Raw genomic sequence first — 13,527 nt, 5'->3', positions numbered from 1 at the left:
TTTTTGCTTTTAGACACCTTGTGTCCACATTCACAGAGCCAGTTTAACAGTTTGACTACAGAGAAGCAGATCATCTGCATACTGTAGCAGGACAGAACCATAGGGGGGGTGCCAGGGAACCAATGTGGCTTGGAGTACAATGCTATACACAACAGGTGAATAAACATACCTGTGGTAATCTGCACCATGTTAACTGCTTGCCCTCAAAAGAAAAAGCAAAAAGTAACTGTGTTTGGGGGTCCACTGGTATGCTGAAAAATGCATTTTTTAAATTAATCACTGAAAAAAATGCAGCATCTACAGGGATGGCTGAGAGGAGTGAGTTTACATCAGGTACAATTGGTGCAATGGGAACAATTAGCTGATTAATTGCTCTAAGATCTTGCACAAACCTTATAGTCCCATCTACTTTTGCTACAGGGTTAACTGGTGTGCAGTATGGGGATACTACATGTCTAAGAATGCCTTGCTCTAAAAATTGCTGTACCATAGGTCTAAGACCTTCTATTTTTTCTTTTAGACAATGGATATTGTTTCTGGTAAAGGGGTGTACATCAGGTTTCAGTGTGGCCTTGTAGGGGGTACATGATATTAGGCCAGTGTCATAGGGCCCCTCTGACCATACCTGGGGGTTTACAGTCTCTAACTCAGGTGGTGTGTTAAGGTTTACCCACACAGGTAAATGAGGTGATACAACATCCATGCCGCTACTTGAGGCAGAGGGACTAATTGTGATTTCAAGACGGCTGAGAAGATCTCTTCCCAGTAGGTTTATTGGGCATTCAGGTATTACAGTAAAGTTGTGTCTTCCCATATAAACGCCCTTCAAAGTTTCTATACTGATGGCGTCGGTAATATAGGCTTTTGTGGGTATCCCATTAATTCCCATTGAAGGAGCGGACTTTTTTAAGGATTCATGGTACTGGTCCCTACACAGGACACTGGTGGTGGCTCCACTGTCCTTCCAGTAACCAGTGAGCTGCATGAAAGTCGGGACACTCTCCTCCGGGCCCCGTCAGCGGGGCTGTCCCTGTCAGTCAATTTGGAACCTTGGGGCGTCTCTGGGAGTATTGTTAGTGTGGGCAGGTTCAGGCAGCAGTGGTTGTTTAAGTTTGCTAAGGGGGTAAGGACAGTCCCTAGCCCAATGTCCATCCTTGCCGCAATTAAAGCAGGATGTATGTCGTCTGCTGGGAGGTGCAGGGGGCCCCCTATTCTGTGGGATGTCCCGCTGGGGGTGAGGGTTCCTGTACTGACAGATTTCCTCATTTCAAAACAACCTGCTGCTTTCTCTTCATATAAATGTTTTTCAAAATCTTTAAATTATCAGAGGTCCAATTGGAAACACTCTGTTTTACAGTTAATGACACTGTTGGCAACAAGTTGTTTATAAATGTAGAAATGAGTAAGTTGTCGGTATTAACTAGGGTGAGACCTGCCTCCTCTGACCAACACTTTTAAATCACTTCCAGAATTCAATCACATTCTCACTAGGTTTCTGTTTACAAATTACTGCTGCTGGGAGGGACGAGCAGCACATTCCTTGCAGGTCTCCCCCGGGAGGGGAGGGGAGGGGGGTATTCAATCTCTTTACTCTGGTCTGATCTCATATTATCAACAAGTAACTAACGTATTTTAAAGTGAAGCAACAACAATCCTATCATAAAAACATAGACTGTTCCGAACACACTGTCATATAATGCGTGTACACTTATCACCCACGCAATATATTTCTAAAAGAATTCACAAATAACAGGGAAGGGAAACAATAGTCTATGTATGCATTCAGCTGATCTGATCATAAATCATTGGTAACATGTGGGATTACACATTCCTACATAAACTACCAGAGACAGAACAGAGAAGATTATTATTATCCTTTATTTATATGGCGCCACAAGGGTTCCGCAGCGCCCAATTACAGAGTACATAAGCAAATAATCAACTAGGAAAACAGCAACTTACAGTTGGCTACAATATAGGACAAGTACAGGGTAAATAAACATAGCTACATCAGCAGATGACACTGGAATAAGTATCAGGTGGCAGAAGGCTGCTGGATTTGGTGCAGCTGAAGATTATTAAAGTAAGAAAAGGGTAAGCACATGAGGGAGGAGGGTGAGTACAAAAGATAAGGAATAACAGCACAACTTGTGATACCAAATGTACGTACACTTACTACCCGTACAATTAATATCTCTGCAATCGTGGACAATGTTATTTGTTACAAATCAACTTTCAAATGTACTTAAAATCACTGTAAACAACAATGTCCTCTGAGACTCAGCGCCCGTGCACTTACCAACCGTTCACTGAGTGTCCTTAAAAGAAAAAAATTACAATATAAGTACTTATAAGACAAACATACAAACATTTAGGTGATCAAATCGAGGAGGCGTTGTTATTTGGACTTCTCGTCCATCTTATGGTATCCTGGATACCTGTGCCTTTTAAAGATTTCGTGGACCCCTGGTCCTCTTTATTGGTATCCCTGATACCTTTGCCTTTAAAGATTGGTATCCCTGATACCTTTACGTGGCGCCCGGCGCCTTTAAGAAAACAAGTTTCTTTTCTGCCAAGTCCCGGACTTGGATTGTATTTTTGGTCACGTGTTCCCGGAACACGGAATGAGTTCAGATCTAGTAGTAATCGCAATCCCTGAACGGAAAAGACAGACAATAAAATTCTCTATCTTACCGGGCAGGGGACGATCGCCTAGATTCCGGACTTTGAGCCCCCAGCTGAAAGGATTATATCTCTGAACCACCTCGATTTAATAACCCCTTAGGTACCCGTGAGAGCGAAGCTTAACTCTATACGTAACACACGACACCAAGTAGTTAAGATTCACTCTGCTTTATTATATGGTTAACAAAGGTTTATAAAGACAACGTACATGGGTGTATACAATATGTGCAAGCATATGATTGGATAAATAGAAGTAGCATACGACATTACATGCAGGATAATTAGTAACACACAGAAGTAACAGTTTTGATCTGGTATGTAATTGTCCTTGAAGATAAGACACACACAAGCCTTATATTATATGAACAGACAAGGGCATCTTGTAGAGAGTGCGTACGTGTCTATTCAAACACATAACAATTCATATAGCATGTTTAACCCTTCAGCCATGATTAAAGTTTCCCTGTTAAGAGCTATCTGTAGTTCTAATTAATAAGTAAGATTCAAGGCATGGGGAGAAGGATTCTGTGAATAGATAAAATGTAGTTCTAGAATCTAATAGGAGACAAAATGGTGCCACACAAGGTTAAATACACGAAATGGTCCAACAACACATCACTAAAAGACACCTAAAATATCATTTTACATTTTTATTGAAAAACAAACTGAACTGACCTGAAATTTAAATTCTAAAATAAAGAAAAAGTGTGTACTGCTACCTTATACTAATGTAAAGTGCCACAGGGCTAATGTGGGGTGCCATGGGGCTAATGTGGGGTACAATATGGCTAATATGAGGATCTTTACGCCTTCAAGCAGGAAGCCACATCACCCCCTTCTTTCCATCCACTGCAACTGGCATCATTATTGTCAGTACTTGAACCAGTTCTGGGCTACTGTAGGTGCTAGACATCCATCAGAAGTAGTCTTCCCTTCGTTGTACGTGCCACTCAGAATAACAGTTAAATCTAGCTATATACCCACCACATTCCCATGACATGCCCATCAGACAGATTTTTTTCTGTGCAATTTCAGCACTGCTGCCCAGTTCCCACCCCTGTTACATGCAAAGTGATTCATAATCTTGAAGATATGCAGCAATGTGTATGTCTGCATCTGTATGCTAAAACTCACTGTTTGTCTCTGTAATAGTATCTACTTCTGACTCAGAATCAGGTCTTTCATTTTTTATTTTTTTTATTAGGGAATAGGTAAACTTTTAATTATGGTTCCATTGTACATTTCCAGGAAGAACCACAAATCAGCAAAGGTTTTTTATGTAACATGATTCAATTCCTTCGCATGAATCTCATCCCAGTGATCAGTTATACAATCTTATCTTAAAAAAGAATTAATGACGTTGGGAAATTGTAACTTACTGGATACTAAATACTGTTTACATCTCCGTGAGTATGTGTTCACAAACCAACCCTTTTTAGAATTCACAAGGCTAATAATAACTTCTTTTCTTTTTTTTCTCTGCAGCTTGTGGCCAATGCTATTCTTTTTGTCAGTGTAAATTTATCTGGGGTCTTCGTGCGGATTTTGACAGAAAGGGCCCAAAGAAAAGCTTTCCTTCAGGCCAGAAACTGCATAGAGGAAAGGCTCAGGCTGGAGGATGAAAATGAAAAACAGGTCAATTAAGAGTATCTGTCACATGATATTGCACTCTGATGTTGACATTTTCACAGTTTCAAGATCTATCTATCTATCTATCTATCTATCTATCTATCTATCTATCTATCTATCTATCTATCTATCTATCTATCTATCCTGTTTTCATATTGTTTCTCTCCATAGAAAATGTTTTTATTACAACATTCTAAACTACTATTTTCTTTGGTAAAAAATGATGAGGGTCTCCTGGAAATTAGAATGAGTACTGTATCTGGATATTACAAAAGATTCTGCTTTAAATGTGCCTGCTGAACTGTATGATGTTGTTTGAAAAATGTATCCTGAAATTTGAATTAGGATACTATAAAACCAAACGGCCATCTAGCATTTCTCCTTTTCATCATAGAAGCACATATACGCCATTTTTTTACAGTTACTATGGAAAATTTGAAGGCCCTATGTGCTAGAGAAATGAATTTTATAAAATGTAAAAACTTACTAGTTTATAAGCTAGATGTGTCAAAAACTAGACTAGGATGAATCCATTATAATCAAGACTGGCATTACCTGTGATTGTGTTGTTATATAGAGCACAATGGACTAATGCATGGGTTCTCAAACTGTGTACCGTGGCACCCTGGGGTGCCGCGGGACACTTGCAGGGGTGCCTTGGATTTGTCGCACAGGACCAATTCAAACTTTTTATTGTCAATGTAATAAGCAAAACTAGAACTTGTGGCTGCCAATCATAAAATATGTGGACAAACAGAAGCGAATCCTGTCCCTCACCACATAATTGAACCTAAGGATGAAATATAAACATAATTTACTTAATTTAATAATTTTTTTACTACAGTTCTCAATAAGAAACTTTTGGCCTAGGGGTGCCGTGAAAAAAAATTCTGATGCTCTAGGGTGCTGTGATTTCAAAAAGTTTGGGAACCACTGGACTAATGTCAAAGAAGCAAAAAGAAAACTTATTGATACTAAGAGATTTATTATGGACCGCAAAAGCTAAATCTTTCTCTAATGGGCAAAACCATGTACATTGCAGGTTGGGCAAATATAACGTGCAGAGAGAGTTAGATTTAGGTGGGGTGTCTTTAAACTGAAATCTAAATTGCAGTATAAAAATAAAGCATCCAATATTTACCCTGCACAGAAACAATATAACACACCCAAATCTAACTCTCTCTGCACATGTTATATTTGCCCCACCTGCAGTGCATATGGGGCCTCATTCCGAGTTGATCGCTCGCTAGCTGCTGTTAGTAGCAGTGCACAAGCTAAGCCGCCGCCCTCTGGGAGTGTATCTTAGCTTAGCAGAAGTGTGAACGAAAGGTTAGCAGAACAGTGCTGACATTTTTTCAAGCAGTTTCAGAGTAGCTGCAGACCTACTCTTTCCTTGCGATTCCTACTCTTTCCTTGCGATCACTTCAGTCTGTTTAGTTCCTGCTTTGACGTCACAAACACGCCCTGCGTCCGGCCAGCCACTCCCCCGTTTCCCCAGGCACGCCTGCCTTTTTACCTGACACGCCTGCGTTTTTTTATCACACTCCCGGAAAACGCTCAGTTACCTCCCAGAAACGCCCCTTTCCTGTCAATCGCAGCAGAGCGACTGAAAAGCGTTGCTCGACCTTGTGTAAAACTGCATATTTGTTTGTGAAAGTACTTTGCGCGAGCGCACTGTGGCCCATACGCATGCGCAAAAATGCAGATTTTTAGTTTGATCGCAACGCTGTGAACAACGGCAGCTAGCGATCAACTCGGAATGACCCCAATGGTTTTGACCAATAGAGAAAGATTTTGCTTTTGCTATACATGCTGAATTAGGCCCTAAGTTCTATAATAAAGTGAGAAAAAGTAAAATCCCCTTTGGATATCACACTTATCGAGGGAGTGGTCATGAGGGCTTAATGGTCTTTTGTTATTAATGCACAGCTCATTACCTCCAACAGTCATTTACCAAAAATGACCAAAAATATCTTTGCTCACTGACTGGACATATCACTGTTTCTGGTGTTGGAACACTGTAATTTATGTTGTTTTATTGTTGCATCCTACAACTGTACATTGTCTCCCTAAAATATTATTTAAAGTGCATCATACACTTTCTTATGGGTGACAAGTAATAATGCTATGTTTGATTGGCTAAATACTTACAGAGTATATTAATCTTTTGGAAACTATACAACTCGGAAAACGCATTATGTATAGTGAAACACATCAGAAAATGAATTGATACAATCAGGGGCGTTTTAAGAGAGGAGGAGGCTCGTGTTCAGCCTCTTCCGTTCGGGCCCCCTCCTCTCTGCCTGGAGCGCTGTAGAGTCTGAGCACTAGAGGGGTCAGACTCTACTGAAAATGCGCAGATCTCCGGGAAAATGGTGCGGTGGCCATTTTCCCTGAGATTTCTCTACTGCGCATGCGCAGACTCCGTGAAAATGGCCACTGAGCCATTTTCACGGAGTTCTAATAGCGCTGCGGATGCCGACGCTGGACTTCGGAGGGGTGATTATTTTAAAAATGGGTGCGGTGGGGCCCCCCTCTGGGCTCAGGGGCCCGTGTGGACCACACACACTGCACCCATTATAGAAACGCCGGTGGATACAATTTTTTTCCAGTTGATCACATTAGCACTTTAAGAGCCTGATTCAGAGATTTATATAAGCATCTCCAAAACTTGTGCTGGACCCATTCTGTGCATGTACAGATCGGCTTCTGCATCGTTGGACACGGTGCCGCCTAAGCCGCTGTTTGGGGGTGGGGAATAGGTGGTGAAGGCCAATGTTCCCGAAAATTGGTTCATGTCTGCCCATTTTCTAGGAGTGGCGAAGCAAGTGTCTGTGTCTTCCGGGGCGGATATACTGGCCTTGGCTATAGAGCTGAGTAGAATTAGGCTCACTCAGATAACCGATGGTTGTGATGGTGATCTAATGTTTCGTCTTCAAACTCAACACTCACGTCTGCAATACTGGCAGTGGGTGCTTTTTGTCCTCAGATGCCTTCTGCGGAATTAGCATATTTTTGCATTGCTGCTGTGCCCAAAGATGCAGCAGCGATGAAAATTGCATCAATCTCTGAATCAGGCCCTTACTGCTGGACAGTGGGGATATTGTTATGTTAACAGAAACTGCTATTTATTTAACAGTTTCTTGTATAGCGCAGCATATTCCGTCGCAGTTTACAATTAGAATAACAGTGATAGAACAAAACTGGGTAAAAACAGACAGACATAGAGGTAGGAAGGCCCTTCTCACAAGCTTACAATCTATAGGGAAATAGGCATTGATACACAAGGATAGATGCTACCTTCTGCATAATGGTCCACTAGAGTGCTAGGTTCTTAATGGGTTGTATGATATGATCACCCAGCAGTTTTGGCAGAGGGTCAGGAAGGTGTGAGAGTAAAGAAAGACAAAATATGTGAGGTTATGTGTGCTGTACAGAGAGGATGTAATTAGATAGGGAAGCATTGAAGGTTTATGCGGGTGGGTCTGGAATTTGATAGGCTTGTCTGAGGAGGTGAGTTTTCAGGGAACATTTAAAGGTTTGGAGACTAGAGATGAGTCTTATTGTGCGTGGGAGGGCATTCCACAGAGTGGGTGAAGCCCGGATAAAGTCCTGTAATTTTGAGTGGGAACAAGTAATACGTGTGGACAAGAGACGCAGATCTTGTGCTGAGCGAAGAGGTCGGTTAGGAAGATATCTTGAGATGAGTGAAGAGATGTATGTTGGTGCAGTTTGGTTAATAGCCTTGTATGTAAGTAAAAGTATTTTATATTTAATACGGTAGAATATCGGTAACCAATGGAGGGACTGACAGAGCGAATCTGCAGACAATGAACATCTAGCAAGGAAGATTAGCCTTGCAGCTGCATTCAAAATAGATTGTAGTGGTGAGCGCCTATGTTTGGGAAGACCAGTCAGGAGACTATGACAATAATCAATGCGGGAGATAATGAGAGCATGGATCAGAGTTTTTGCTGTGTCTTGTGTAAGATATGGTCATATTTTGGATATGTTTCTTAGATGCATGTAACATGATTTTGAGACAGATTGAATTTGGGGAACAAAGGACAGTTCAGAGTGTTGAATGACACCTAGGCAGCGAGCTTGTGGGGTAGGGATAATTGCTATCAACAGTTATCAACAGTGATAGAGATGTCAGGTTGGGAACTACTACTGGCCGGTGGAATTAATTCTCTTTCGGAAATATTAAGTTTGAGGTGGCGAGATATAATCCAAGGTGAAATGGCAGAAAGGCATTCAGTGACACGGCCCAATACAGATGGTGACAAATCAGGGGAGGATAAGTAGATTTGAGATTCATCTGCATACAGATGATACTGAAATCCGAAAGAGCTGATTAGTTTGCCAAGAGATGTGGTATAGATAGAGAAAAGCAGAGGACCTAAGACTGAGCCTTGCGGTACTTCAACTGAGAGAGGTAGCAAAGAGGAGGTGGAATTAGAGAAACGAACACTGAAGGAGCGATTACATAGGTAGGATGAGAACCGAGAAAGGGCAGTGTCCTGAAGACCTAGGGATTGTAGTGTTTGTATGAGGAGAGAGTGGTCAGCAGTGTCAAAGACAGCAGAGAGATCAAGGAGAATAAGTAGTGTGTAATGGCCTTTAGATTTAGCAGTGACCAAATCATTCACTACCTTAGTCAGTGCTGTCTCTGTGGAGTGTTGGGCACAAAATCCTGACTGAAGTGGGTCCAGTAAGCTGTGTGAGTTAAGTGTGTGAGGTGAGTGTAAGCAAGTCTCTCAAGTAGCTTGGAGGGGCATGGGAGCTGAGCGATAGGACGGCAGTTTGAGAGAATGTTTGGGTCAGAATTTTTTTTTTTGTTACAGAATAGGAGTAATCGCTGCATGCTTGTACAGAGAAGGAAAGATACCAGTAGACAGAGAGAGATTACAGATTTTAGTTAAGGTTGGGATGAGCACAGTAGACAGAGCTTTACTAACTTGTGAGTATATAGAATCAAGAGGAGAGGTAGTAGAGTAGGCAGATGAGAAGAGTGCAGATATTTCATCTTAATTTGTGGGATCAAATGAAGGGAAGGTGTTTGAGGGTTCAAGAAGGGAATTGAGCAGGTCACTGGCTGTGGAAGAACATACCATTTCATTTCGGATCTTATCAATCTTGTCTTTGAAATAGGACACAAGATCTTGCACACTGATATTGGCTGGTGGGTTGGGTGAGGGAGGGACAAGAAGTGATTTTAATGTATTAAAAAGTTGCTTGCGGTTTTGCTCTGCTCAAAAGTCGCTTGATCAGAGATGAGAGATTGGAAATATATTTGTTTGGCAGTGTCCAGAGAACTACGATAGAAGAGGTACACGGTCTTATATGTGAGAAAGTCACTTGAACTACGAGATTTACGCCACTGGTGTTCTACCTTACATGAGAGTTTTTGTAGGTGTCTTGTGTATTTAGAGTGCCATGGTTGACATCTAAGTGTAATGGGTAGCCGGAACCACTTCATCAAGTGCTGTTTCTAGAGTTTGGTTAAGGTGTGATACAGCAGTCTCAGGAGAGGTGAATGTAGAAATTGATGAGAGCAGTGGTTGCAGAGAGGTAGATAGTTTTTGAAAGTTAATAGCCTTAATATTTCTGCGGGTTAGAGGAGGCTTCAGGGACATTGAGTTTGAAGTAAAGGAGGAGAGCAAGCAGGTGATAAGTTTGTGATCTGAGAGAGGGAAAGGAGTGTTAGTGAGTTCAGAAGCAGAGCATAGTCTGGTGAACACTAGCTCAAGGCAGTGGCCGTCCTGATGAGTAGGGAAGTCAGTACATTGGGAGAGACCAAGAGAGGAGGTTAGAGAGAATAGTTTAGAGGCTATTGGAGATTGTGGACTGTCAATAGAGGTATTGAAATCACCCATAATGATGGTGGAGATGTCAGAGGATAAAAAGTAAGAGAGCCAAGCAGAAAAATCTTCCAGAAACTTTGTGGGTTGCCCAGGTGGCCGATTGATAGCTGCAACATACAGAGAGAAAGGGGTGAAAATCCTAATAGAATGTACTTCAAATGATGTAACGGTGCGTGAAGGCACAGGTGATAAAACTGTGTGTGTGTAAGATTTGGACAGTAAAATTCCAACCCCACTTCCTTCACTGTTACCAGGCCTGGGGGTGTGTGTGAAGTGCAGGCCACCATGTGACAGTGCTGCAGGGGAGTCTGTGTCTGATTGTGTGAGCCATGTTTCTGTTATAGCTCCTGTTTGCTCCGGGCACTGATAACCCAATAGCAACCCTAAATGGTAGTCTAGCTGAACTCCAGGAGTGGATGAGTGCTAGTTGGCTGCGACTGAACCCGGAAAAAACAGAGGTCCTTATGATAGGACCGCAACATCAAAGTACAAGACTGCAGCATAGCCAACCAACTGGACTTACACTCGGGGATTCGGAATTACAAACCACTGATCATGTGCGGAATCTTGGCGTTGTCCTGGATGGTGGCTTGACACTTAAACATCAGATATCAGCCACAATCAAATCCTCATTCTTTCACCTGAGGAACATAGCCAGAATCAAGCACTTAATTTCCTCAGATGATCTGCCAATAGTCATCCACGCATTTGTATCATCTCGATTAGACTACTGTAATGCCCTCTACCTTGGTCTCCCAACAAAAGAATTGCACCGCTTACAGCTGGTGCAAAACACAGCTGCCAGGCTGTTAACCAACCAGCCCCGTTCTAGCCACATAACACCCATATTCTACTCCCTTCACTGGCTGCCTGTAAAATGGCGAATCATCTTCAAGATTGGCTTACTGAGTTTCAAAGCACTACATGACCAGGGCCCAAGGTACCTGAAGCAGCTACTGACCCCATACTGCCCCACTCGATTACTGCGATCTGTAGATGAAGGACTTTTAGCAGTACCTAGAATTTCCCGTAATTCATCTGGGGGTCGAGCTTTTAGTCATGCGGCTCCGACTCTATGGAACTCACTTCCCCAGACAGTGCGAGAGGCCCCAACTATAGAATCCTTCAAAAGTAGACTCAAGACTTTCCTGTTTACTCAGGCATTCCCATAATTGTCCCTTTAGTATCTCCATGCTTCTGTATTTTATGAAAATCTATTCTGTACGTCATTATTTTCTGTACTATATTATGCTATGTATCTGTTAAGTGCCTTGAATCCTATTGGAGAAAGAGCGCTATATAAATAAAATTATTATTATTATAGCTAGCATATTGAGTTGTTTTTTTTAAATGAAGAGGTCATGAATAGATGTTAATTTGTTACAAACAGAGTATGCATTCCATAAAGCACATTTTAGTGACTTGGAGGGAGATTGGAGACGTGATGTTTATAAGGTTTGTTGGAGTTATATTCCATTGTGAATCAGCTGAATGTGAGTGTGGTATGTGGATGGGACCAGGATTTGGGGATATGTCACCAGCTAGTAAAAGCAGAAGAAGAGAGAGATAGGTATAGTTGGGGATGGTGTGTGATAGTTTCTTATGGTGAAAGGTTTCAAATGTTATAGTTTGTGATGATCCTGACTGTAGTTCTCATATTTGGTGACTTACCTCTGCTATCTGTCCTGGATCCTGCATATTTTCTTCTCACTGGGATAAAAAGTTTGCCAGTACCATGAGTTTCCTGAGTTCTGAGTTCTCGGCCTGGAATGTGAGAGTTGACGAGCTCCTCCTGTGATGATTAACCTTCTATGTGAAATCTGAATTCAGCAAGTCTTTCCATGCTGTGCCTACACAGCAATCATTGTTGTCATTATACTATATGCCTCTCTGACTCCAGTGGTCACCAGATACATTCTCCACTGTGCTTGGCTCTCCGGTGTTTGGGCCTAAAAGCCAGCATCCTCTACTCATTTTAGTAGTTTTAGTCTTCAGTGTTTTTCTGGCCTGCTAGGCCTCACTCCACATCAAAGCCTAACCTGGAGTACTGACATGACCGGGTCTGATCACCTGACTTGGAGCTATCCAATCCTGTGCCAGCCTGAGACTCTCTGCGTCACCTGACTTGGTTCACCAATCAGCAAGGACCAGGAAGTATAAGTAAAGAGACTTATGTTACAGAAGGGGCCAGTTCCTTGTGTCACACAGCTCTGTGTGAGCTTAGAAGCTGGGCTCCCTAAAAGGTAATACTTTTACTTTGGTTCCTTTAAAACTCTGCTCTTTTGCTACCCAGTCTGGATTACAGTTGTGTTACCAGTTATATCCAGTATCAGTATTGTCTTAACGCCACAGCAGCAGTATTCTTCAGTCTCGTCTTAAAGACACAGCTGCAGTATTCTTCAGTCTCATCTTAAAGCCGCAGCCGCAGTATTCTTCAGTCTTGTCTTAAAGCCACAGCCGCAGAATTCTTCAGTCTCGTCTTAAACACACAGCCACAGTATTCTTCAGTCTCGTCTTAAAGCCACAGCCGCAGTATTCTTCAGTCTCGTCTTAAAGCCACAGCATTCTTCAGTCTCGTCTTAAAGCCACAGCTGCAGTATTCTTCAGTCTCATCTTAAAGACACAGCCACAGTATTCTTCAATCTTGTCTTAAAGCCACAACCACAGTATTCTTCAGTCTTGTCTTAAAGCCACAGCTGCAGTATTTTTCAGTCTCGTCTTAAAGCCACAGCCGCAGTACTCTTCAGTCTCATCTTAAAGACACAGCCGCAGTATTCTTCAGTCTCGTCTTAAAGACACAGCCACAGTCTTCAGTTCATCTTCAGCCTGATCTTAAAGTCACAGCCGCAGTCATTGTTCTACATACAGTTGCATTTCCAGTTATACCGGTACCCAGCCCGGTTCACAGTGCCATTCTCAATTTCACGGGTAACCGGCCCGGTTCTCAGTCTCGCCAGTAACCAGTCCAGTTCCAGTCCACCGGTAACCAGTCCGGTTCAACGTCTTCGGCTCTTCCCCCAGATCTGCGTAACTCCAGAGAACCTGTTTCATAGTAACCTTGGGTACACAAACACTTACTCCTGTGACAGTATATCCAGTTCATTCTCACCAATACATTCACCATCCTGCTATCAACACCAAGTCCCTAGTGATCCAGTGGTCAGGATACGGCGCCCTCTGCCGAGACCCGGGTTCAACCCCTGGTCAGAGCTTGCTCTTTACTACTTCATCTTACTGATTCCCACAGACCAGCCAAATATACACATAGTCCTACATTTACCCGCATGGACTTCACATACACGCCGGGTTCACAAAAACCATAATCATGACATAGTTAGTGTACATA

General features: G+C 42.3%; 1 protein-coding gene across 1 annotated transcript in view; it reads left to right on the top strand.

The window, feature by feature from the left end:
• ADCY1 (adenylate cyclase 1) overlaps positions 1-13,527 on the top strand; it is an 879,311-nt gene that overhangs the window by 233,289 nt on the left and 632,495 nt on the right. Inside the window, exon 2 of the mRNA XM_063922700.1 lies at positions 4,171-4,320. Within this exon, the coding sequence (XP_063778770.1) occupies positions 4,171-4,320 (150 nt within the window). The remainder of the gene's footprint in view (positions 1-4,170; positions 4,321-13,527) is intronic.

This window comes from Pseudophryne corroboree, chromosome 5 (assembly GCF_028390025.1).
Source record: "Pseudophryne corroboree isolate aPseCor3 chromosome 5, aPseCor3.hap2, whole genome shotgun sequence".
Classification (NCBI taxonomy): domain Eukaryota; kingdom Metazoa; phylum Chordata; class Amphibia; order Anura; family Myobatrachidae; genus Pseudophryne; species Pseudophryne corroboree.
Note: the sequence above shows the minus strand (reverse complement) of the source record. Positions and strands in the feature narration are given on the sequence as shown.